Raw genomic sequence first — 27685 nt, forward strand, 5'->3', positions numbered from 1 at the left:
TTGCTTTACATATATCAGCACATTTTTTTTTTATCAGTTACCCATTTTACAGGTGAGTAATATGAGCCTGAGTGGGATTATGTTAACTGCCAGCAAATTCAACTCTGGTCTTCCTGGCCGTAAAGCCTTAGTCAGATCATTGTGCTTCTTAAGCTTAGAAAGGGACTGATGTAAAGCCTCAGCTAAAACATTTTTTCTTCCCCAGGCAGCTATAACTCTTAAGAGACTCAGTTATGGTGAGTCAGTTCAGGGAGGCTGGATGGGCGTCTTGTGTTCAGCGCTATTCCCCATCCTCCTGCCAGTATTTCCACAGGAGAAACGCCACAGTGAAGTTCAGACAGCAGGTCGTGTATTCCAGACCAGGAGCAGATTTCTCAGCAAAGAAAAACGACAATGAAAAATACCACCCCCAGGCTTCTTAGGGGAAGAGCCAGGAAATGAAGGGAAGGTTCCAGTTTCTTAACATGACCCTAGAGTTGTCACCTTGTCTTTGAGAGGCATTTTAAGAAATTCAGTCAGCGGTTAACGGGTAGCTGAGTTCCTTGTCTGCCTGAACAGCTGGAGGAGCAGAAAACAGGGCTGATGCCCAGCTCGGTGCATACACCTGGTCCGTGGCCCTGCATGGCGGAGCAGAACCCGCGATTCATGAGCGCCTCGTCAGTCCCTGCCTGCAAGGCCTGGTGCCTGCACTGGCAATGCTGATTTGCGGGTCTCTCTGATTTGATTTGATACAGATGTTTGAAGGGAAAGAGAAGCGACTTGAGTTGATCCAGGAGCTGCGCACCAGCCACGCGCTGCAAGAAGATGACAGGCTGGTGAAGAAAGCCGAGAAGCAGGTGACCCTGGCCCTACAGCGGCAGAGGAACTTGCACGAGCACAAGGTTCTTTCCTCTCCTTTCTTGTCCCATTTTCACCTGTGATTTTTATTATTGTGCAAACAACAGTATAGTAACAACAGATGAAATGATGTAAGAGAAACACCCCGCACAATCCCAGCATTTTTCACCAGTGACGCTACAGTCCACAATTTGAATGGACTGTATCCTCTCTGAGTTGAATATGCTTTTTTTTTTTTAATTTGCGAAAAGGAAAGAAAAAAAGCTTCACTATTTTAAAAGGTTTTCTTTTCCAATTTTCCTTAAATATTTGGTGACTCTATTATATTTCAGTGAAAGCTAAGTAGAATGAATAAATACTGAAAGCAATAAGAAAAAGTGAGAAATGAGATTTTTAAAACTGTCCACACTCATGAATGAGTTTGGAGATGTACATAGCTCGTGCTCCTTAAACTGCACATTAAATATGTTAATATGTTATTCTGTGACTTTCATCGGGTCCTCTGAGCTCTGTGTGACTGACAGTAGCTGGTGATTGCAGGTCTAACCCAACAACTGTAAATGTGTTTCCTACTTTCTGCTGGTATTTGTGTGTATATACACAGTATTTAACGTTGACTAAAGTGGAGGTATACTTTTACTGTCTCTCCCACTTATCTGTAAATCAATGTGAAAAGAATCAATTTGCAAAGTGTTGTAAGAAAGTAGATGTACAGCAAAGTTAATATTACCCACCTTTAGTGACACACACAGCTCTCGTGCTGTGAACTGGGCACAAATGGTCAGCAGCTCTGGAGCGAGCACCTCTGTGCTCCCTTCATGCGACAGCAGGGCTGGGAGTGCTCTCTGAGTGACGGGGGCTGGTTTGGGGGAGGGAGGAAGAAAGCCACAGATGGTGAGACCCAGCCAAGGGACCAGAGAAGGAAGAGGAGAATGTAGTTGCTGGAGTCTCTGAATCTGGGGGCGCTAGAGTCTCTGAATCTGGGGGCCCTGGAGCCCTGGAAATGATGGAGACGAGCTGCATATCCATTCAGAGAGAGAGCAGAATGCTCAGGCAATGGAATGCCCAGGACCTGGGTGCAAGAACACCTGTTTCAGCCCCTTCAAGGTTTCTGATTATAGACTTGAGCAGCTACAGCTAAGACAATCCAGAGTTTTTAATTCATCTGTCCCATTTAGTGGATAAATACTTGACTGATAGACATGAGGACAGCTAAGAGCTAAGGGAGGAATTAATGGGAAGAGCTGTCACATAGCCACAGACTCGCCCTGTTTACCTTCGGCTGCTCCTGGCTGCACCTGTGGGATGCCGGCATCTGGGGCAGTGGGCGTCTCGCGTACCTATAGCAGTGCTGATCCTCTCATTTTCTCCCTTTCTTATGTCAAGGGGAATCGTCAGTGTGAGAGCAGCAAGTGTCTGGGAGAAGAGCCTTTCCCCCTTACCACTGAGGCTAGGAGCAGGAACACACTACAGTCTTCTTAAACACTTTTATTCTCATTGTGCCAAAGCCAGGACAGAGGGATCCGTAAATAAACACTGTAGCTCATTCCTGGCCAGGAACTCTGGGCCCCTATCTACCTCAGTGACTACATAGACATGTAGGCTTATTTCCTACTCTGTTTCAAAGGCAGTTCTTAATGACTTTGAAGTTACTTAAATTAATAAAAAAGTACCAAGGTTTTCTACTTTCATGTTACTGAAAAGCTTGAAAATTCCCCAAACTTGGTGTTAAAGGACCAAGCATTGAAAAATTAAAAGGTATCGTGAGTGAATTTCTAGGAGATTCTATTTTTTTGAACTCCAGTATTATCTTTTAATCAAAACCTTGACATTTGCCTTCATGTCTGGGGAGACATAGCACTCTACCTTCTGGATAAAATTGAAAGGAAAAAAAAAATTGTGTGGATGCTAATTAATGTTTTGCTAAACTATCATCCATTGCTGAACAATCTGCTTTCTCAAGTCTAAGTTTGTATCGTAAGTTTTCCTGGTAAAACCGTTGAGTCCTGAAAGGGAAGTGACTGTCGAGGGTAATCTAACATCCCTCCTGATGAATCACACTTCTTAGTGGAATCTGTATCCTCATAGTCATATTATTATTTTTAAGGTGTCTCTGGTTGAAAACCATTTGGCTGGACTGGAAGGAAGGGTGCTGGCGGACATGTTTGACTTCCTGTCCAAAGAGCTGGTGAGACTGCAGGAGGAGAGGCGGGTCCACGCCCTGGCCATGCTGGCTGAGCGGCAGCGCCGGATGCGCGAAGCTGAAGAGAGTGGCCGACGCCAGGTGGAGCAGAGGCGCCTGCAGGAGGAGGACCAGATATTTAAGGAGGCAAGTGGGGACATCATAAGGAAGCCGTTTGTAAGGAGCCGAGTCAAACCCAAGGAACCTCAAATAGGAGATGGCCTTCATTTTTTAATTGTCTTCAACAGATAATGTATTGGGTTTCTAGGATATGCCCAGCAGTATGTAAAGGCATTGTGGGGTACTCTGGAGGGAAATATAGGCATGGCCCCTTCTCTCCTGGAGCTTAAATCCTATATAACATGCAAATAAGGGTAGAATAAGAAAATGTGGTGTTTCATGAGGGAAACAAATGGGGCCCAGTGACACATTTTTACCGAGGTCACTGGGGGTACTTGTTGTATGAACAGGTTGGAGGGAGGACAGGGTGGAAATAAGGGACCTGAAAGGAGGCTGATGAACTAACTTAGGCTGGAGTGAGAAATAGGGTGAAGTCAAGTATAAAGTCCAGTTTCCGGTGTCAGTGAGTAGGGAGATGACGGTTGTTTTCCGAGGCAGGAAAGCTGAGGGCGGAATAGGTTTGGGGCCGGGGTGGAATCAGGAGTTTGATTTACATTAGTTTGAGACATCTTGGTAGAGGTGTCATTTCAGCAAATGAATATATAAGGTGGAATTTAGAAGAGATTTTTTGACTAAAGATACAAACGTGGGAGTTAGGAATGCCAGGCTGGTAAATTAGAATTCTGACCAAGACCCAGCGGATGTGAAATTCCAGACTGACCCAGATGCAAACTCAGAGGAAATTTGAGGAACCAATAATATCTCAAAGCACTCTTGCCCTCATCAAGAATGCAAAAGCTCAAGTGATAAAATTGGAGGGGATTTGTGAGGAAGATTTCTTTTAAGGGAGCTGTGCTGTGACTAATACCTGCGCCCCCTCCCCGCCACCTGGAGTTTGGGGGGCGTATGTCCCCTTTCTTGGGGAGCTTGATGTGTGTTCTTTCAGTTAGGGTGTCTGACCCCCAGGAATGCAGAGGTGGAAGCTGGGCAGGCTGAGGGGTTTGAGCACAGAAGAGGCTGCGTGGGCGGCCAGCACACCCAGTATATGTCAAAGCAAAGACTGTGTGAGTCTCCCTTGGGCCAGATGGGAAAGACGGAAAGTGCCAACCTTTTTTAAAAAGTGCCAATTTAAAAAAACAAAAAATTCCTGTCCAGGAGGCTATCTGAATTGTAAATATGGATACTTTTGAGCTCCTCGGGTAAGAAAAAATAATGCTATGTCAACTTGAGGTTTTCTTATTTGATCTATGATTTTAAGGATTTACCCAATTCCCAGGGAATTAGGATTGATTCATAAATAGTATTTGCTGTTTTTTCTAATTAAAACATTGATTAAAATTAAAGATTTTCCATCTTCTGTACAGCTTAAAAACTTGCAGGTTGTATATTGTCAGCTTTTGTAAAAAGTTCAGCTTTTTAATTGGAGTGGAGGATCATCTCTGCTGTCAAACAGCCTATAATAATAATTCATATTCTAGTTTCCTGTCATCCTAACAGCTTTTCTTTAAATAGAATTACTGAGATTTAGCAATTTTTAGCAAATGAGAACTTACTGTCCCCTACTGAAATCACTAAGGAAAAACCAACTGGGATGGGAAGAACCAGTTGGGAGTGAGAATAAAAGGAGAGAGACAAAAGAACCACTATACTCAGAAATATGGAAAGGAAGATACTGGTGAAAGACTTCTAGGAAGGTGTCTTCTAGATGGGAACAGCCCCAGGAAATGCCAGCACGTCTGGGAGGGGCATGAAAGGGTTAAAATGACCCTTCTGGCCTGATTTAAGGATCATTCATGTAAAGAATGTATCCATCTAGGGATGCCCCCATGCATCATTTAAATTTCCTATCTTCCATCATATGATCCTTTCACAGATAAGTATGCTTGCATGCACATAAATATACCAAAACCCAGAAATGTACACATTAGTAAATTTCCAGAAAAATAACATATATTGAGAAACATAGTCATAGACTCATATTTAAACTCATATACACTTCATGTGCATACATGAAGACACATTCACAAACATAACCCCATGAGCACATCATAACGCCATGAGCACAGTATTAGCAAAGATGTGGAGGAGCACATAGACACACATATAGCCACCCGAACGTTTCCTTTACTCACTTATGCACATACAAGCACAAATGTGTCCACAAACACACATTTATAAAGATGTATGTAAACACACAAGTACATATATTGTTAGAAGTAGACCCCATTCAACTTCCCACCTCTGAACAAGACTCAGCTGTCTAATTGCTCTGTTCTAGGTGTGATTTGTCTCCTGAATAAGATTGTGGTCTCCATGGTAGCAGGCATGTTGTATATCCCTTGTGCCTTCCGCAGCACCAGCGTAGCCCTCTGTACATAATAGGCATTGAGAAAATATATGTTGGTTGGTTGGCTGATACCATATTAAACTATGGTCACTGGGTCTCTCCCATAAGGAAGGCACAGGGATTCAAGGATATGGACTTGGTATTTCACAGGTACACAGTAAACATTTCATATTCAGAGTCCTGCTGCAGCACCAGTCAAGAAACAGGTACTAAGTTGTTACTGAGTCCCAAGCATTATCTCAGATATAAAGAAATATTTAGACATTAAATAGAAAGTACTCTTATCCCCCAAAGCTCAAAATCTATTGAGACTACATAGAGAACAAAGTATGACACCCTTGCTGTTTTTGATACTTCCTGTGTATCTACCTATCAAACAGGCAAAACTAAATTGTATTTATGACTGAAATCTTGAGCAAAACTCTAAAGAAAATGAAGTCTACCATAAACTTATGAGAATGGAAATGAGCTGTGGTCAGATGGAACCCACTGTGACCTCTGGGATACTACCAGTGGCTTGACCAGAATTCATTACACTGTACATTTATGTGCTCTGCACTTTTCTAAATGTATATTCTATTTCACAATTTCAGAAAGCTTTAAAAAGAAGCAGTCCAGGACTGATATGATAGTTTAAAAAAATTCATCAGAGACCCAGAATCCTTCTTGATTTCTGCTTTTCTGTCCCTAGGGCGTGACCCTCACGGCAGTTTAAGATGACTGGTGCCTCCTGCATTTTGTCCCCATGACATGAGAAATGAGAGAAAAAAATAAGCTAGGTCTTTCGCTTTAAGAATCCTTTAAGAGGAAGGAGAGAAAGGATGTTGTGTATGTCTTAGCCTCTGCCACAGTTAGGTAGCTTGACCAAGTCACACTGCTGGTAAGAAAAAAGCCAGGACCTAAAACAGAGTTCTTGAGTTAAGCCTGTGATCTTTTTGCAGTGTTTTGTATTACCCACCCCAAATTGAGACCCATAATTCTAAAATGAGCCAAATATGTAGAGTCTGCCCAGAATGAGTAGATACAGGTGAATTAGAAATGGACTACAGTTTTGTTTTTTTGTTTTTAAAGGAATGTACAGTGCAGGGACTATTGACTTGATAAATGAAATAGACATGCTAAAAATGTTGGCCAGTGTTTGTGCATTTTTCTTGTCTTGATTATGGTAGTGGCATTCCTTTTCTGAGTAGCTGGAGTATTTGGGACTTTTGCAGGTGATTAAAGTTCACCAAAGCACTGTAACTTCCTATCTGGAGGACATAATACTGAACACTGAAGAGAATACTGCAGAAGAACAAGCCAGGGCGGAAATAGAGAAGATGGCTGAGGAAATCAATGACATTGCTTATGAAATGGAAAGCCGGTGTGTATCAAGGGGACAGATGGTGGGATGGACAGCCCCTTTGCTGTTATTCATGTGTGTTTTTCAAGAGCCTAAGATTTCACCACCAAGGAGAAACAAATAACTAACTCATGCTTCAGTATGCTTTAACGGCAGCCTTTATATGGCAGGAGCCACACATTGGGAATAGAATTTTCGGTTATCCTCTGCAGTCTGGATCACTTTCATATTTCTTACTTTTAGAATATCACAAAGCTTGAAAGAAATGTGAGTATGTCCAATTTTACTTGGATATCACCTCAAGGTTTTTGGCTTCCATGTATAAATTATGTCTCTTAACACTCCTTTCCTGGGAGGCAGGGGAAGTAAAGGACAAATTTGGATTTTCCATGGAGTTAAGGAAACTCACCAGGAATGTGCTATTTCAGATCACTCAAGGAAAAGGCAGTCGTAGGATCTGAGCAGTGGAGCTCCTTACGCACACAAGGAGGATCCAAGTATAAATCGGTAGCTCAAGCAAGGCAGCAAAGGAAACACTTTTAATATGTTCTCATGTTTTAGTCGAACTCAGCTTCAGTCAGAGGAGATCGTGGCCGAGTTGGTTTACAGTTTCCTAATCCCAGAGGTGCAAAAGGATTTTGTCAAAGAAAAGGGTAAGCCAACATAAATGCTTCACTCGATAATCTTTTTAAAGATATAAGCTATTTTCAATATTCCAGAGATTTAAAACTGAGCAGAGGTATGGGGGAAATTCTGAAGAGAAATCAGAGTTATCTTCAAAGTTTGTCAAGTTCTCTTGATGCTGTCCAATGGCAAAATATAATCTCCTCCAGTATGGATGCATGCGGTTCTAAAAAGTTTGATGAAGCATTAAATTCCAAACCTTCTTTAAGATGCAGTTCTCAAGTTCTCAGAAGAGGTGTATTTTGGGGTTTTTGTTTTTGATTGAAATAGTTGATTTACAATATTATGTTAGTTTCAGGTATACAGCAAAATGATTGTTATTTATATATGTATAACTCATACACATATCTTCTGATTCTTTTCCACTGTAGGTTAACAAGATATTGAATATAGTTCCCTGTGCTATACAGCAAATCCTTGTTTATTTTATATATCAGATCAGATCAGATCAGTCGCTTAGTCGTGTCCGACTCTTTGCGACCCCATGAATCGCAGCATGCCAGGCCTCCCTGTCCATCACCAACTCCCGGAGTTCACTCAGACTCACGTCCATCAAGTCAGTGATGCCATCCAGCCATCTCATCTTCTGTCGTCCCCTTCTCCTCCTGCCCCCAATCCCTCCCAGCATCAGAGTCTTTTCCAATGAGTCAACTCTTCGCATGAGGTGGCCAAAGTACTGGAGTTTCAGCTTTAGCATCATTCCTTCCAAAGAAATCCCAGGGCTGATCTCCTTCAGAATGGACTGGCTGGATCTCCTTGCAGTCCAAGGGACTCTCAAGAGTCTTCTCCAACACCACAGTTCAAAAGCATCAATTCTTCAGCGCTCAGCCTTCTTCACAGTCCAACTCTCACATCCATACATGACCACCGGAAAAACCATAGCCTTGACTAGACGAACCTTTGTTGGCAAAGTAATGTCTCTGCCTTTGAATATGCTATCTAGGTTGGTCATAACTTTCCTTCCAAGGAGTAAGCGTCTTTTAATTTCATGGTTGCAGTCACCATCTGCAGTGATTTTGGAGCCCCAAAAAATAAAGTCTGACACTGTTTCCACTGTTTCCCCATCTATTTCCCATGAAGTGGTGGGACCGGATGCCATGATCTTCGTTTTGTGATTGTTGAGCTTTAAGCCAACTTTTTCACTCTCCACTTTCACTTTCATCAAGAGGCTTTTGAGTTCCTCTTCACTTTCTGCCATAAGGGTGGTGTCATCTGCATATCTGAGGTTATTGATATTTCTCCCGGCAATCTTGATTCCAGCTTGTGTTTCTTCCAGTCCAGCATTTCTCATGATGTACTCTGCATATAAGTTAAATAAACAGGGTGACAATATACAGCCTTGACAAACTCCTTTTCCTATTTGGAACCAGTCTGTTGTTCCATGTCCAGTTCTAACTGTTGCTTCCTGACCTGCATACAAATTTCTCAAGAGGCAGATCAGGTGGTCTGGTATTCCCATCTCTTTCAGAATTTTCCACAGTTTATTGTGATCCACACAGTCAAAGGCTTTGGCATAGTCAATAAAGCAGAAATAGATGTTTTTCTGGAACTCTCTTGCTTTTTCGATGATCCAGCGGATGTTGGCAATTTGATCTCTGGTTCCTCTGCCTTTTCTAAAACCAGCTTGAACATCAGGAAGTTCACGGTTCACATATTGCTGAAGCCTGGCTTAGAGAATTTTGAGCATTACTTTACTAGCGTGTGAGATGAGTGCAATTGTGCGGTAGTTTGAGCATTCTTTGGCATTGTCTTTCTTTGGGATTGGAATGAAAACTGACCTTTTCCAGTCCTGTGGCCATTGCTGAGTCTTCCAAATTTGCTGGCATATTGAGTGCAGCACTTTCACAGCATCATCTTTCAGGATTTGGAATAGCTCAACTGGAATTCCATCCCCTCCACTAGCTTTGTTTGTAGTGATGCTTTCTAAGGCCCACTTGACTTCACATTCCAGGATGTCTGGCTCTAGGTCAGTGATCACACCATCGTGATTATCTGGGTCGTGAAGATCTTTTTTGTACAGTTCTTCTGTGTATTCTTGCCATCTCTTCTTCATATCTTCTGCTTCTGTTAGGTCCATACCATTTCTGTCCTTTATCGAGCTCATCTTTGCATGAAATGTTCCTTTGGTATCTCTGATTTTCTTGAAGAGATCCCTAGTCTTTCCCATTCTGTTGTTTTCCTCTATTTCTTTGCATTGATCGCTGAAGAAGGCTTTCTTATCTCTTCTTGCTATTCTTTGGAACTCTGCATTCAGATGCTTATATCTTTCCTTTTCTCCTTTGCTTTTCGCTTCTCTTCTTTTCACAGCTATTTGTAAGGCCTCCCCAGACAGCCATTTTGCTTTTTTGCATTTCTGTTCCATGGGAATGGTCTTGATCCCTGTCTCCTGTACAGTGTCACAAACCTCATTCCATAGTTCATCAGGCACTCTATCTATCAGATCTAGGCCCTTAAATCTATTTCTCACACTGTATAATCATAAGGGATTTGATTTAGGTCATACCTGAATGGTCTAGTAGTTTTCCCTACTTTCTTCAATTTAAGTCTGAATTTGGCAATAAGGAGTTCATGGTCTGAGCCACAGTCAGCTCCTGGTCTTGTTTTTGCTGACTGTATAGAGCTTCTCCATCTTTGGCTGCAAAGAATATAATCAGTCTGATTTCGGTGTTGACCCTCTGGTGATGTCCATGTGTAGAGTCCTCTTGTGTTGTTGGAAGAGGGTGTTTGTTATGACCAGTGCATTTTCTTGGCAAAACTCTATTAGTCTTTGCCCTGCTTCATTCTGTATTCCAAGGCCAAATTTGCCTGTTACTCCAGGTGTTTCTTGACTTCCTACTTTTGCATTCCAGTCCCCTATAATGAAAAGGACATCTTTTTTGGGTGTTAGTTCTAAAAGGTCTTGTAGGTCTTCATAGAACCGTTCAACTTCAGCTTCTTCAGCATTACTGGTTGGGGGGTATATGTTAATTCCATATTCCTAATTTATCCCTCCCCCATGTCATTCCTCTTCTGTAACCATCAGCTTGTGTTTTGTGATTTGATTTTTTCAACATGAAACAAATGTTGAGAGTTTGCAGGGTTTTCCAACCATGGCCGCCTTTTGGAGGCAGGGCACGTGCAAGTCAGGTGCTGAAAAGCGGGAAGCCTCACAGACCTAACGTTATTCTGCAGTTCTGCTGAGTCACAATATCTTTTGTTCCTGCCAGAGCTCATCTCAGTAGAAATAGCCTCACTTATCATTTGCCAAAAGTGGCATGCTTTTAAAGATTCCTGCTTTTATTCAATAGAGGAGGAGAAGAAAAAAAAAATGTGTTTTAAAGAAACAATGTTCTTCCAGAGCTTTCATGGTACTAGTGGTAGTCCTGAGCCCAGAGGGAGGAGGTGCGGCCAGTAGATCAATATTAAGTGAAATATGAGCCTGGGAGGTTTTAAGAGTTTGCAGGAGAAGTCTAGACAGGTTTAAGAGAAGTGTAATATTTCAGATCACGTAACTAGGGAGTAAGGAATGGTGGAGTTGTCATGCATTAGAAGAGAACAAAGAAATACCCTGTTTTCCCATTACATGATTGTACCGTAGTTTTGCAACCAGTACCCCCAGCAGTGAGCACTTAGTTTATTCCTGTGTGTTTTCCTGTAAATAACTGTGAACACCCTGGTCATTCGTCTGAGGGTAGACTCCTAGTAGTACAATGCTGGAAATACAGTATGTGTGTTTTGCATTTTGATAGATACCACCACACTGCCCCCACAAAAAACTGTTCAATTCGTATCCCCATCAACAGTGTATAATAGTGCCTCTACCAAAAAACTTCAATTTTCAGATCAAATAAGAAGTGTTCCTCTATCCCTTTTTATTATAAAAGGGACCTTATGTTTTCTAGATCCTTAAGAAAATAAGCAACTCCTTTCTCCTCCTCAATACAAAGTGAGGTCAGCCTGTTTTATATCAGTTCACCTGAAGAAGGGGAGAAATCCTGTGTTTAACAGTTACTAGTTTATGACCCCCTCCCCCAGCTTCTCCTGACTCTGAGAGGAAGGAGCTGAAGGAGTCTTGATCTATAGGGATCAGTGGCAGTCATCTGCGGGCAAACGGAGCAAATCCTAACCTCTTCCCTTTATATGGACATAGCCCAAATGAAGAAGGCCATCTGGATGAGGAGTACACATTATATTTCTTTCTCTTTCCAAGTAAGGCATCCATGCATTATAAATACTCTTTACCCCAAATTAAGAACTATCACATACAGACCATTTGAGATATCTCATTATTGATTTATTTGGATGTATTAAAAAAATTCTATTGAGGTCTATTGACTTATTAGTTTCAGCTGTACAACAATGATTTAAAATGTTTATAGATGACATTGTTTAAAGTTATTATATATTGGCTATATTCCCTGTGCTGTGCAATATATCCTTGTAGCTTATTTACTTTATACATGGTAGTTGATATCTCTTAATCCCTTATCCCTATCTTGCCCCTCCCAACTGCCCTTTCCTCACTGGTAACCACTTGTTTGTTCTCTGTATCTGTGGATCTGTTTCTGTTTTGTTGAATTCATTTGTTAGATTTTTTGAGATTCCACATGTAAGTGATAACTGCAGTATTTGTCTGTCTGATTTATTTCACGAAGCACAATACCTTCCACATCAATCCATGTTGTTGCAAATGGCAAGCTTGTTTTCTGCTTATGGTTCTGTAGTATTCCATTATGTATGTGTGTAAACACACACATACCCATGTCTTTTTATCCTTTCATCTGTTGATGGACATATAAGTTGCTTCCGTATCCTGTCTATTGTAAATAATGTGAGGAGCCAGCTCATTGGAAAAGACCCTGATCCTGGGAAGGACTGATGGCAGGAGGAGAAGGGGAGACAGAAGATGAGGTGGTTAAGAAGCATTCCTCCTGCTGCAGTTTTTTGAAAAGTTTGAGAGTAGGTATTTACCCGTGAAGCCATCTGGTCCAGAGTTTTGTTTGTTGGGAATTTTTTTTTATTACTTATTCAATTTCAGTACTGGTACTTGCTCTTTTACACTTTCTATTTTTCCTGGTTTAGCCTTGTGAGATTCTACGTTACTAGTAATCTGTCCATTACTTCTTGGTTCTTTATTTTATTGGTATACAGTTGTTCATATTGTTCTCTTATTTCTGTGGTGTTGGTTATAGCTTCTTTTTCATTTCTGATTTTATTCATTTGGTCCCTCTTTTTTTCTTGATGAGTTTCACAGAGGATTTATTAATTTTCTCAAAGCAAGAGCTCTTATTTTCATTGATCTTTTCTACTTTTTAAGAATTAGGCTACATTTCAATTATTTCTTCTCTGATCTTTGACTTCTTTTCTTCTACTGACTTCTGTTAGTTGCTCGGTGTATGATCAGGTTCTTGGTTTGAGATATTTCTTTCCTGAGGTAGGCTTGTATCACTATAAACTTTCCTCTTAAGAGCTGCTTTTGTGACATCCCAGAGATTTGGATCATTGCGTTTTACTTCATGTGTCTCCATGTATTTTTAAAATTTCTTCTTTGACTTCTTTAGTGATCCATTGGATGTTAGTGGCATATTATTTGGCCTCTGCATGTTTTTAGTATTTTCTCAGTGTTGGCTTTTAGTTTCAGAGTTGTACTTATGAAAGATGGTGAGATTTACGTTTTGTTAAATTTATTGAGACTTGTCTTGTGGCCTCAGTTCAGTTCAGTCGCTCAGTTGTGTCTGTCTCTTTGCGACCCCATGACTGCAGCACGCCAGGCCTCCCTGTCCATCACCAATTCCCAGAGTTTACTCAAACTCATGTCCATTGAGTCAGTGATGCCATCCAACCATCTCATCCTCTGTTGTCCCCTTCCCCTCCCACCTTCAATCTTTCCCAGCATCAGGGTCTTTTCAAATAGGTCAGTTCTTTGCATCAGGTGGCCAAAGTATTGGAGTTTTAGCTTCAGCATCAGTCCTTCCAATGAATATTCAGGGTTGATTTCCTTTAGGATGGACTGGTTGGATCTCCTTGCTTTCCAAGAGACTCTTAAGAGTCTTCTCCAACATCACAGTTCAAAAGCATCAATTCTTCAGTGCTCAACTTTCTTTATAGTCCAACTCTCACATCCATATGCAACTACTGGAAAAACCATAGCTTTGAATAGACAGACCTTTGTTGGCAAAGTAATGTCTCTGCTTTTTAATATGCTGTCTAGGTTGGTCATAACTTTTCTCCCAAGGAGTTAGCGTCTTTTAATTTCATGGCTACAGTCACCATCTACGTTGATTTTGGAGCCCAAAAAAATAAAGTCTGTCACTGTTTCCCCATCTATTTGCCATGAAATGATGGGACCAGATGCCATGATCTTAGTATTCTGAATGCTGAGTTTTAAGCCAACTTTTTCTCTCTCCTCTTTCACTTTCATCAGGAGGCTCTTTGCTGCTAAGTCACTTCAGTTGTGTCTGACTGTGCGACCCCATAGACAGCAGCCCACCAGGCTTCCCCGTCCCTGGGATTCTCCAGGCATGAACACTGGAGTGGGTTGCCATTTCCTTCTCCAGTGCATGAAAGTGAAAAGTGAAAGTGAAGTCGCTCAGTTGTGTCTGACTCTGGGCGACCCCATGGACTGCTGCCTACCAGGCTCCTCCGTCCATGGGATTTTCCAGGCAAGAGTACTGGAGTGGGGTGCCATTGCCTTCTCCAAGGAGGCTCTTTAGTTCTTTGCTTTCTGCCATAAGGGTGGTGTCATCTGTATATATGAGGTTATTGATATTTCTCCTGGTAATCTGGATTCCAGCTTGTGCTTCATCCAGCCCAGCGTTTCTCATGGTGTACTCTGCATATAAATTAAATAAGCAGGGTGACAATATACAGCCTTGATGTACTCCTTTCCTGATTTGGAACCAATCTGTTGTTCCATGTCCAGTTCTAACTGTTGCTTCCTGACCTGCATACAGATTTCTCAAGAGGCAGGTCAGGTGGTCTGGTATTCCCATCTTTTGAGGAATTTCCCACAGTTTGTTGTGATACACACAGTCAAAGGCTTTGGCCTAGTCAGTAAAGCAGAAATAGATGTTTTTTCCAGAACTCTGTTGTTTTTTTGATGATCCAGCAGATGTTGGGAATTTGATCCCTGGTTCCTCTGCCTTTTCTAAAACCAGCTTTAACATCTGGAAGTTCATGGTTCACATATTGCTGAAGCCTGGCTTGGAGAATTTTGAGCATGACTTTGCTAATGTGTGAGATGAGGGCAATTGTGCGGTAGTTTGAGCATTCTTTGGCATTGCCTTTCTTTGGGATTGGAATGAAAACTGACCTTTTCCAGTCCTGTGGCCACTGCTGAGTTTTCCAAATTTGCTGGCATATTGAGTGCAGCACTTTCACAGCATCATCTTTTAGGATTTTAAATAGCTCAACTGGAATTCCATCACCTCCACTAGCTTTGTTCATAGTGATGCTTCTTAAGGCCCACCTGACTTCCCAAATTCCAGGATGTCTGGCTCTAGGTGAGCAATCACACCATCATGATTATCTGGGTCATGAAGATGTTTTATATACAGTTCTCTGTATTCTTGCGACCTCTTTATATCTTCTTCTTCTGTTAGGTCTGTACCATTTTTGTCCTTTATTGAGCCCATCTTTGCATGAAATGTTCGCTTGGTATGTCGAATTTTCTGGAAGAGATCTCTAGTCTTTCCCATTCTATTGTTTTCCTCTATTTCTTTGCACTGATCATTGAAGAAGGCTTTCTTATCTCTCGTTGCTATTCTCTTGGGACTCTGCATTCAAATGGATATATCTTTCCTTTTCTCCTTTGCCTTTAGCTTCTCTTCTTTTCTCAGCTATTTGTAAGGCCTCCTCAGACAACCATTTTGCTTTTTTGCATTTCTTTTTCTTGAACATGGTCTTGATCCCTGTCTCCTGTACAGTGTCACAAGTCTCCATCCATAGTTCTTGAGGCACTCTATCAGTTCTAATCCCTTGAATGTATTTCTCACTTCCACTGTATAGTCGTATGGGATTTGATTTAGGTCATACCTGAATGGTCTAGTGGTTTTCCCTACTTTCTTCAATTTAAGTCTGAATTTGGCAATAGGCGTCTTGTGGCCTAGCATGTAAGTTATTCTGGGGAATGTTCCATGTGCACTTGGAAGGAATGTATATTCTTCTGCTTTTGGATTACATGTTCTGTATACATATCTAGTAAGTTCATCTGGTCTGGTGTGTCATTTAAGGCCAGTGTTTCCTTATTAATTATATATGTGGATGACCTGTTCATTGATGTAAGTGGGGTGTTAAAGTGCCTAGTATTGGAAACCTGGATGGAGTCAAACAAACAAAGATTAAAATGTTTTGGGGTTTTCTATAAATATGGAAATTTCTAGATGAAGAGAAGACTATTCCTGCAGGAAAGCTGTTTGTATTTCACTGCAGAGAAATTTCTGAATAATTTCATTTTTCATTGCCTGTGACAGAGGGACCCATATCCTAGGTCTTGCTATAAAATAAATTCTTTCACACACACACACACACACACACACACACACACACACACACGCCCTAGTATTGTGTGTTACTGTTGACTTCTCTATGTCTGTTAATATTTTCCTTATGAATTAAAGTGCTCCTGTGTTGGGTACATATATATTTATAATTATTTCTTCTTTTTGGACTGATCCCTTGATTATTATTATAATGTCCTTCTTTGGCTCTTGTAACAACCTTTGTTTTAATATTTGTTTTGTCTGATATAAGTATTTCACCCCTGCTTTTCTGTTGATTTCTTTCTGCATATAACACCTTTTTCTATCCTCTGATGTCAAGTGAATCTTTTTTTTTTTTAATTTATTTTTATTTTTGACTGCAGTGGGTCTTCATTGCTTTGTGTGGGCTTTTCTCTAGTTGCAACGAGGCGGCGCTACTCTGCTGCAGTGCTCAGGCCTCTCATTGCAATGGCTTCTCTTGGTGGAGCATAGGCTCTAGGCAAGCAGGCTTCAGTAGTTGCAGCATGCAGGCTCAGTAGCTGTGTGCATAGTAGCTATGTGCACAGGCTTAGTTTCTGTGAGGCATGTGAAATCTTCCCAGACCAGGGATCAAACCCGAGTCCCCTGCACTGGCAGACAGATTCTTATCCAGTGCACTATCAGGGAGGTCCCAAGTGAGTCTCTTATAGGCAGCATATATATGGTTCCTTTGTGTATACATTCAGTCACCGTGGCTTTTGATTGGAGCATTTAGTTCATTTACATTTAAAGTAATTATTGATAGGTAAGGAAGATCCCCTGGAGAAGGGAATGGCAACCCACTCCAATATTCTTTTATTTTTATTTTTTGAGGTTAAATTTTTTTTAATTAATTAATTTATTTATTTTTTACTTTACAATATTGTATTGGTTTTGCCATACATCAACATGCATCTGCCATGGGTGTACACGTGTTCCCCATCCTGAACCCCCCTGCCACCTCCCTCCCCATACCATCCCTCTGGGTCATCTCAGTGCACCAGCCCCAAGCTTCCTGTATCCTGCATCGAACCTGGACTGGCGATTCATTTCTTATATGATATTATACATGTTTTAATGGCATTCTCCCAAATCATCCCCCCCTCCCTCTCCCACAGAGTCCAAAAGACTGTTCTATACATCAGTGTCTCTTTTGCTGTCTCGTATACAGGGTTATTGTTACCATCTTTCTAAATTCCATATATATGTGTTAGTATATTGTATTGGTGTTTTTCTTTCTGGCTTTCTTCACTCTGTATAATAGGCTCCAATTTCATCCACCTCATTAGAACTGATTCAAATGTATTCTTTTTAATGGCTGAGTAATACTCCATTTTGTATATGTACCACAGCTTTCTTATCCATTCATCTGCTGATGGACATCTAGGTTGCTTCCATGTTCTGGCTATGGTGAACAGTGCTGCGATGAATACTGGGGTACACATGTCTCTTTCAATTCTGGTTTCCTCAGTGTGTATGCCCAGCAGTGGGATTGCTGGGTCAAAAGGCAGTTCTATTTCCAGTTATTTAAGGAATCTCCACACTGTTCTCCATAGTGGCTGTACTAGTTTGCATTCCCACCAGCAGTGTAAGAGGGTTCCCTTTTCTCCACACCCTCTCCAACATTTATTGCTTGTAGACTTCTGGATTGCAGCCATTCTGACTGGCGTGAAATGGTACCTCATAGTGGTTTTGATTTGCATTTCTCTGATAATGAGTGATGTTGAGCATCTTTTCATGTTTTTGTTAGCCATCTGTATGTCTTCTTTGGAAAAATGTCTATTTAGTTCTTTGGCCCATTTTTTAATTGGGTCATTTATTTTTCTGAAATTGAGCTGCAGGAGTTGCTTGTATATTTTTGAGATTAGTTGTTTGTTGCTTCATTTGCTATTATTTTCTCCCATTCTGAAGGCTGTCTTTTCACCTTGCTTATAGTTTCTTTTGTTGTGCAGAAGCTTTTAATTTTAATTAGGTCCCATTTGTTTATTTTTGCTTTTACTTCCAATATTCTGGGAGGTGGGTCATAAAGGATCCTGCTGTGATGTATGTCAGAGAGTGTTTTGCCTATGTTCTCCTCTAGGAGTTTTATAGTTTCTGGTCTTACGTTGAGATCTTTAATCTATTTTGAGTTTATTTTTGTGTATGGTGTTAGAAAGTGTTCTAGTTTCAGTCTTTTACAAGTGGTTGACCAGTTTTCCCAGCACCACTTGTTAAAGAGATTGTCTTTTCTCCACTGTATATTCTTGCCTCCTTTGTCAAAGATAAGGTGTCCATAGGTGCATGGGTTTATCTCTGGGCTTTCTATTTTGTTCCATTGATCCAAATTTCTGTCTTTGTGCCAGTACCATACTGTCTTGGTGACTGTGGCTTTGTAGTAGAGCCTGAAGTCAGGCAGGTTGATTCCTCCAGTTCCATTCTTCTTTCTCAAGATTGCTTTGGCTATTCGAGGTTTTTTGTATTTCCATACAAATTGTAAAATTATTTGTTCTAGTCCTGTGAAAAATACCGTTGGTAGCTTGATAGGGATTGCATTGAATCTATAGATTGCTTTGGGTAGTATACTCATTTTCACTATATTGATTCTTCCAATCCATGAACATGGTATATTTCTCCATCTATTAGTGTCCTCTTTGATTTCTTTCATCAGTGTTTTATAGTTTTCTATGTATAGGTCTTTAGTTTCTTTAGGTAGATATATTCCTAAGTATTTTATTCTTTTCGTTGCAATGGTGAATGGAATTGTTTCCTTAATTTATCTATTTCCTCATTATTAGTGTATAGGAATGCCAGGGATTTCTGTGTGTTGATTTTATATCCTGCAACTTTACTATATTCATTGATTAGCTCTAGTAATTTTCTGGTGGAGTCTTTAGGGTTTTCTATGTAGGGGATCATGTCATGTGCAAACAGTGAGAGTTTTACTTCTTATTTTCCAATTTGGATTCCTTTTATTTCTTTTTCTGCTCTGATTGCTGTGGCCAAAACTTCCAAAACTATGTTGAACAGTAGTGGTGAGAGTGGGCACCCTTGTCTTATTCCTGACTTTAAGGGAAATGCTTTCAGTTTTTCACCATTTAGGATAATGTTTGCTGTGGGTTTGTCATATATAGCTTTTATTATGTTGAGGTATGTTCCTTCTATTCCTGCTTTCTGGAGAGTTTTTATCATAAATGGATGTTGAATTTTATCAAAGGCTTTCTCTGCATCTATTGAGATAATCATATGGCTTTTATTTTTCAATTTGTTAATGTGGTGTATTACATTGATTGATTTGTGGATATTGAAGAATCCTTGCATCCCTGGGATAAAACCCACATGGTCATGGTGTATGATCTTTTTAATGTGTTGTTGGATTCTGATTGCTAGAATTTTGTTAAGGATTTTTGCATCTATGTTCATCAGTGATATTGGCCTGTAGTTTTCTTTTTTTGTGGCATCTTTGTCAGGTTTTGGTATTAGGGTGATGGTGGCCTCATAGAATGAGTTTGGAAGTTTACCTTCCTCTGCAATTTTCTGGAAGAGTTTGAGTAGGACAGGTGTCAGCTCTTCTCTAAATTTTTGGTAGAATTCAGCTGTGAAGCCATCTGGATCTGGGCTTTTATTTGCTGGAAGATTTCTGATTATACTTTCAATTTCCGTGCTTGTGATGGGTCTGTTAAGATTTTCTATTTCTTCCTGGTTCAGTTTTGGAAAGTTGTACTTTTCTAAGAATTTGTCCATTTCTTCCATGTCCATTTTATTGGCATATAATTGCTGATAGTAGTGTCTTATGATCCTTTGTATTTGTGTGTTGTCTGTTGTGATCTCTCCATTTTCATTTCTAATTTTATTGATTTGATTTTTCTCCCTTTGTTTCTTGATGAGTCTAGCTAATGGTTTGTCAATTTTATTTATCCTTTCAAAGAACCAGCTTTTGGCTTTGTTGATTTTTGCTATGGTCTCCTTTGTTTCTTTTGCATTTATTTCTGCCCTCATTTTTTAAGATTTCTTTCCTTCTACTAACACTGGGGTTCTTCATTTCTTCCTTTTCTAGTTGCTTTAGGTGTAGAGTTAGGTTATTTATTTGACTTTTTTCTTGTTTCTTGAGGTATGCCTGTATTGCTATGAACTTTTCCCTTAGCACTGCTTTTACAGTGTCCCGTAGGTTTTGGGTTGTTGTGTTTTCATTTTCATTCATTTCTATGCACATTTTGATTTCTTTTTTGAATTCTTCTCTGATTTGTTGGTTATTCAGCAGTGTGTTGTTCAGCCTCCATATGTTGGAATTTTTAATATTTTTTCTCCTGTAATTGAGATCTAATCTTACTGCATTGTGGTCAGAAAAGATGCTTGGAATGATTTCAATTTTTTTGAATTTACCAAGGCTAGATTTGTGGCCCAGGATGTGATCTGTCCTGGAGAAGTTTCCATGTGCGCTTGAGAAAAAGGTGAAATTCATTGTTTTGGGGTGAAATGTCTTATAGATATCAATTAGGTCTAACTGGTCTATTGTATCATTTAAAGTTTGTGTTTCCTTGTTACTTTTCTGTTTAGTTGATCTATCCATAGGTGTGAGTGGGGTATTAATGTCTCCTACTATTATTGTGTTATTGTTAATTTCCCCTTTCATACTTGTTAGCATTTGTCTTACATATTGCGGTGCTCCTATATTGGGTGCATATATATTTATAATTGTTATATTGATTGATTCTTTGATCATTATGTAGTGTCCTTCTTTGTCTCTTTTTACAGCCTTTGTTTTAAAGTCTGTTTTATCTGATATGAGTATTGCTACTCCTGCTTTCTTTTGATCTCTATTTGCATGGAATATCTTTTTCCAGCCCTTCACTTTCAGTCTGTATGTGTCCCTTGTTTTGAGGTGGGTCTCTTGTAGACAACATATATAGGGGTCTTGTTTTTGTATCCATTCAGCCAGTCTTTGTCTTTTGGTTGGGGCATTCAACCCATTTACGTTTAAGGTAATTATTGATAAGTATGATCCTGTTGCCATTTACTTTATTGTTTTGGGTTTGAGTTTATACACCATTTTTGTGTCTCCTGTCTAGAGAATATCCTTTAGCATTTGGTGGAGAGCTGGTTTGGTGGTGCTGAATTCTCTCAGCTTTTGCTTGTCTGTAAAGCTTTTGATTTCTCCTTCATATTTGAATGAGATCCTTGCTGGGTACAGTAATCTGGGCTGTAGGTTATTTTCTTTCATCACTTTAAGTATGTCCTGCCATTCCCTCCTGGCCTGAAGAGTTTCTATTGAAAGATCAGCTGTTATCCTTATGGGAATCCCCTTGTGTGTTATTTGTTGTTTTTCCCTTGCTGCTTTTAATATTTGTTCTTTGTGTTTGATCTTTGTTAATTTGATTAATATGTGTCTTGGGGTGTTTCGCCTTGGGTTTATCCTGTTTGGGACTCTCTGGGTTTCTTGGACTTGGGTGATTATTTCCTTCCCCATTTTAGGGAAGTTTTCAACTATTATCTCCTCAAGTATTTTCTCATGGTCTTTCTTTGTGTCGTCTTCTTCTGGGACTCCTATGATTCGAATGTTGTGGTGTTTAATATTGTCCTGGAGGTCTCTGAGATTGTCCTCATTTCTTTTAATTTGTTTTTCTTTTATCCTCTCTGATTCATTTATTTCTACCATTCTATCTTCTAATTCACTAATCCTATCTTCTGCCTCTGTTATTCTACTATTTGTTGCCTCCAGAGTGTTTTTGATCTCATTTATTGCATTATTCATTGTATATTGACCCTTTTTTATTTCTTCTAGGTCCTTGTTAAACCTTTCTTGCATCTTCTCAATCCTTGCCCCAGGCTATTTATCTGTGATTCCATTTTTATTTCAAGATTTTGGATCATTTTCACTATCATTATTCGGAATTCTTTGTCAGGTAGATTCCCTATCTCTTCCTCTTTTGTTTGGTTTGGTGGGCATTTATCCTGTTCCTTTACTTGCTGGGTATTCCTCTGTCTCTTCATCTTGTTTATATTGCTGAGTTTGGGGTGGCCTTTCTGTATTCTGGCAGTTTGTGGAGTTCTCTTTATTATGGAGTTTCCTCGCTGTGGCTGGGGTTGTATTGGTGGCTTGTCAAGGTTTCTTGTTTAGGGAAGCTTGTGTTGGTGTTCTGGTGGGTGGACCTCTATTTCTTCTCTCTGGAGTGCAGTGAAGTGTCTAGAAACAAGTTATGAGATGTCAGTGGATTTGGAGTAACCTTGGGCAGCCCGTATATTGAAGCTCTGGGCTGTGTTCCTGTGTTGCTGGAGAATTTGCGTGGTATGTCTTGTTCTGGAACTTGTTGGCCCTTGGGTGGTGCTTGGTTTCAGTGTAGATATGGCGGCATTTGATGAGCTCCTATCGCTTAATGTTCCCTGGAGTCAGGTGTTCTATGATGTTCTCAGGATTTGGACTTAAGCCTCCTGCTTCTGGTTTTCAGTCTTATTTTTATGGTAGTCTCAAGACTTCTTCTATACAGCACCGTTGATAAAACATCTAGGTTAAAGATGAAAAGTTACTCCACAGTGAGGGACACCCAGAGAGGTTCACAGAGTTACATGGAGAAGAAAAGAGGGAGGAGGGAGTTAGAGGTGACCTGAATGAGATGAGGTGGAATCAAAAGAGGAGAGAGCAAGCTAGCCAATAATCACTTCCTTATGTGCACTCCATGGTCTAGACCGCTCAGAGATGTTCATGGAGTTATACAGAGAAGAGAAGAGGGAGGAAGGAGACAGAGGTGGCCAGGAGGATAAAAGGGGGGAATGAAAAGGAGAAAGGCAGATCCAGCCAGTAATCAGTTCCCTAAGTGTCCTCCACCGTCTGGAATACACAGAGATTCAGAGAGTTGGGCAGAGAAGAGAAGGGGGAGGGAGGAGACAGAGGTGACCTAGTGGAGAGAAAGGAGAGTCCAGAGGGGGAGAGAGCAGTCAAGCCAGTAATCTTGCTCCCAAGTAAAAATAGGTACTGAAGATTGGGTTCTTAAAGGTACAAAATTGATAATAAATACCAAAAAGCAAAGATTAAAATTCTAGAGTAGAGGTTAGATTTTCAAAAATACAATATTAAAGAAAAGAGAAAAAAAAACACAAAAGTTATTTAAAAATATATATATATGAAGTTTGCTTTAAAAAATAGTCTTTTTTGAAAAGTAGTAGTAGGTTATAAAAATGAAAATTAAAGGAGTAATAGAGGACTTAAAAATTCAAAAAAAAAAAGTTAAGAAAAAGAAAAGAAAAAAAAGTGATCGTAAAAATAGTAAAAATATATCTAGGACTTTCCCTGGTGGTGTTGTAGGCAGTGTGGGGTCAGTTCATTTTCAGATAGTTTCTTGGTCTGGCTTATATTTCTCAAGATCTATAGGCCCCTTCCTATGTAGTCAGTACTAACTACAGGGTTTTAATCTATTGCACCTGTCACTTCCAAGGCGGTTCCCTCGGTTTTAGCTTCTGTTTGTTGGTCTCTTCAGTGTCTGATTTCCGCCCTGACACAAGGGAGCGGTGGTGGACACTTTTTTAGGCTCACTTGTTCAGTCGCTGTGGGGAGGGAGGGACGCTGCAAACAAATAACACTGGCGTGTGCTCCTAGTGTCTCAGCCACGCTGGGCCTGCCCCCGCTCACCACGCGTGCACCCTCCCTGCCCACACAGCTCAGGCCCTAGGTTGCTCCACCGGGAACCGTCAGAGGCCGGCCCTGGGCTGCATGCACCTCCCAGGTCCAAGCCGCTCAGGTTCAGGCACTCGGGTAGTCCTCAGAGGCGCAGACTCTGTTGGGCCTGCGTTTTGTGCCCTTCCCAGCTCTGAGCAGCTCGGGTGATGAGGTGTTTGGCGAGCGCGGTCCCTGTGACTTATCACCTCTCCCGTCCCTGCCGCTCGGTTTTCTGGGTGTACAACCAGCGCACCTTCTCAGGTGGATGACTGTCCAGAATCCCAAGAAGTCTTAGTTAGCAAAGAAGCCTGCTTGCGGTTTGGTAGATAATGCCTCTCTGGGGCTACGATTGCCCCCTTCTGGCTCTGGCTGCCTGTCACCAGAGGAGGAAGGTCTGTAGCCAGCTAGTTTTGTTCCGCCCTTTGTTCTGTGCAAGGGCCTGGTGGTGTCTTAGGGCTTTTCGCGTGGTAGCTATCCCAGAGTCTGGTTTGCTAGCCCAAATTAGTTCGCTCTGATTAGCCTTGGGGGCATTCAGGCCTGATCCTTAGTCTAAGCAATGCAGCCCGCGCCTCTCTGCCCAGCCCCCGCTTGCTGGTGCAGGCACAGGTGTCTGCGCTGCTTCTCCGCTGGGGGAGTTACCATTGGGATTGTAATCTGTGGGTTTTAATTATTTACTTATTTTTCCTCCCTATTATGTTGCCCTCTGTGCTTCCAAGGCTCGGCACAGACTCGGCAGTGAGAGTGTTTCCCGGTGTTTGGAAACTTCTCTCTTTTTAAGACTCCCTTCCCGGGACGGAGCTCCATCCCTACCTCTTTTGTCTCTTTTTTTGTCGTTTATATTTTTCCTACCTCCTTTCGAAGACAATGGATTGCTTTTCTGGGTGCCTGATGTCCTCAGCCGGCATTCAGAAGTTGTTTTGTGGATTTTACTCAGCGTTTAAATGTTCTTTTGATGAATTTGTGGGGGAGAAAGTGATCTCCCCGTCCTATTCCTCTGCCATCTTAGGACCTCCTTCCAATATTCTTGACTAGAGAATTCCAGAGACAGAGGAGCCTGGTGAGCTACAGTCCATGGGGTCACAGAGAGACACAACTGAGCATCACACACACACACACACACACACACACACACACACACGTTGATAGGTAGGTATTGTCATTTTGTTCATTGTTTTGGGGTTGTTTTGGTAATTCTTTTGTTTATTCTTGCCTTCTCTTCCCTTTTAATGATTATTTTTAGTGTTATCTGGATTTCTTTCTCTTTGTGTATCTATTGTAGATTTTTGGTTTTGGGGTACCATTAGGTTTATACATAGATGTAGACAACTCTGTCTATATATGATTAAGTGCTTTATCTCTTAACTTCAAATGCATTTTAACAAGTCTGAATTTTTATTGTGCTCCCTTCATAATTACTGTTTTTCTCATATTTTGTGTCTAATTGCTTTGTGTATCCCTTAGCTGGTTATTGTGGTGATAGGTGATTTTAGTACTTTTTGTCTTTTAGCCTTCCTACTAGCTTTCTATGTGGTTGATTTACTACCTTTACTATATATTTATCTTTACCAATGAGTTTTTTTTTCCCCATAATTTTCATGTTTCTAGTTTGACCTTTTCTTTTTCACTTAGAGAAGTCCCTTTAACCTTTCTTGTAAAGCTGCTTTGGTGGTACTGAACTCTTTTAGCTTTTGCCTATCTGAAAACTTTTGATCTATCAAATCCAAATAAAAGCCTTGCCAGGTAGAATATTCTTGGTTGTAGATTTTCCCTTTTATCACGTTAACTGTATCTTGCCACTCTTTTCTGGCCTGCAGAGTTTCTGCTGCAAAGTCAGCTTGATAGCCTTATGGGAGTTCCCTAGTTCATAACTTGTTTCTTTTCCCTTGCTGCTTTTAATAATATCTCTTTGAGTTTTGCAATTTTAATTACAGTATGTTTTGATGTGGTCCTCTTTGGGTTGATCCCGTTTGAGGCTGTCTCTGTGCTTCCTGGACTTGCATGTTTCATTCATTTCACAGGTTAGGGAAGTCTTCAGCTGTTATGTCTGCAAATATGTTCTCTGCCACCCTCTCTGTCTTCTCTTTCTGGGACTCCTGTGAGGTAAATGTTAGTGTGTGTGATGTTGTACCAGAGGTCTTTTAAACTGTCCTTATTTCTTTTTATTTTTTTCTGTTTAGCTTGAGTGATTTCCACTACTCTCTTACAGCTTACTGATCTATTCCTCGGTATTACTTAATCTACTGTTGATTCCTTCTAGTGTATTTTTCATTTCAGTTACTGTATTTCCATCTGTCTAGTTCTTTATATTTTCTAACTCTTGATTAAAAACATTTACTGCTTACTCTGTTCATCCATTCTTCTTTAGAGTTCCCTTTTTTGTTGCTATTCTGCCTAATTTTTTTTTAATTGAAGTATAGTTGATTTACAGTGTTGTGTTAATTTCTGCTGGATAGCAAAGTGATTCAGTTATACATATATATACATCTTCTTTTTACATTCTTTTCTGGTATGGTTTATCATAGGATAGTGAGTATAATTCCCTATGCTTTACAGTAAGACCTTATTTATTCATTCTGTGTCTGGTGAATGGGGGCTACATTCTGGGGAGGCTGTCTGGGGGGCCCAAAGTGTCTCAGAGCTGGTGTTGTCTGGCTGGTTGGTGTGGCTGGGACCCAGCGGGTCCAGGATTGGTGCTAGCCTACCGGTAGGTTGAGCCATGATCCAAGGTCTCTTGCTGTAGTAGGCCCTGGGGGTCCCAGTTCTATATTACCTGTGTCCTGGGGTGTAGGGCCAGGTCCTGGGCCCTCTGGTGGACAAGATTATTAGGGTGTTTTAATGCAACCTGCCCACCTACTTGCTTGGCCTGAGGTATTCCATTACTGGTGCCTATAGGCTGATGGGTCGTAGCCTAGGTCCCCACAGGGAGGATTACAAAATAGTGCTCACCAGCACTAGTATTCATGTGGTAGGGCAAGCTCCCCCAAGTGCTTACTGCCAATGTCTTTATCCCCAGGGTGAGGTCCAGTTGCCTTCTACCACCCCGGGAGACTCTCCAAGATTAATGGGTGGGCTGGACCCATGGTCCTTTCAGACTGTGCAATCTAGGGCAGAAGAAATAATGTATAAGATCTTGTGTGTGTCCTTTAAGAGTAGAGTCTATTTCTCACAGCTCACAGGGTCTGCTGAAAGCAAGCCCTGCTGGTCTTCAAAGCCAGTTGTTCCAGTACTGTCTTACCAGTGCAGGACCCCTGTGCTGTGGAGCCCAATGTGGGGCTCAGACTCCTCAATCCTTAGGGTGAATCTCTGCAGTTGTAGTAATTTTCCTGTTTGAGGGTTGCCTACTAGGGGTACGGCTCTTGACTATAGCACAACTCTGCCCATCCTACCCATCTTATTATGGTTTGTTCTATATTATCTTTAGTTGTAGAGGTCTTTTCTGGTAGGTTCTGGCCTTTCTCATCCATAGTTTCTCTGTAAATAGCTGTAATTTTGCTGTGCCCATGAGAGGAGTTGAGCTTAGAGTCTTCTTAATCCACCAACTCTTATTTTTCTAAAATTTGATAGATGGGAATGACCTTGAGGACCTGTATATAGATGAAAATAATAGTAACAACCAAGGTTTAAATGCATACCAAGTTCCAGAAAATGTATTAAGCATTTTTAGAAATACCTTATCTAAATTTCTTATAACATCTATAGATGTGTTCTCATACTTTAGTTAAGGAAATTAGTGCTTAGAGATGTTACACAGTTTGCAGATTGCACCATGGTCTATGTGGCTCCCAAGTCCCCATTCTTTCAACCATACTGCTGTGAAGTGTTCTAAGTTTCTATGTGATTTACCCTACTTAAAATAGCTGACATCTGAACAGCATAGAAGCCATGGTACTTCTTATTGTGCTTTACTAGCTGTATGACTTTAGGCAAATCACCTAATCTCTGTGTCTCAGCTGCCTCATCTGAAAATGGGGATAGTAATAATACTCTTTTAGGGTTGTGAGTAGTTTAAATGAATAACTATATGCCAACTATTTAAAACCATACCTGGCAGGAAGTAAGGAAAAATGCT

The 27685-nt window shown here is 40.7% G+C and overlaps 1 protein-coding gene across 11 annotated transcripts in view; it reads left to right on the forward strand.

The window, feature by feature from the left end:
* CFAP91 (cilia and flagella associated protein 91) overlaps positions 1–27685 on the forward strand; it is a 113091-nt gene that overhangs the window by 65603 nt on the left and 19803 nt on the right. For 8 of the 11 annotated variants that reach the window (XM_019986589.2, XM_070788541.1, XM_070788539.1 and 5 more), the window contains 4 exons: positions 735–881; positions 2945–3166; positions 6701–6849; positions 7390–7481. In XM_019986589.2, coding sequence (XP_019842148.2) covers positions 735–881; positions 2945–3166; positions 6701–6849; positions 7390–7481 — 610 coding nt within the window. The remainder of the gene's footprint in view (positions 1–734; positions 882–2944; positions 3167–6700; positions 6850–7389; positions 7482–27685) is intronic. The other 3 variants (XR_002183605.2, XR_011566450.1, XR_011566451.1) reach the window with 1 other exon arrangement.

Source organism: Bos indicus, chromosome 1 (assembly GCF_029378745.1).
Source record: "Bos indicus isolate NIAB-ARS_2022 breed Sahiwal x Tharparkar chromosome 1, NIAB-ARS_B.indTharparkar_mat_pri_1.0, whole genome shotgun sequence".
NCBI classification, from domain to species: domain Eukaryota; kingdom Metazoa; phylum Chordata; class Mammalia; order Artiodactyla; family Bovidae; genus Bos; species Bos indicus.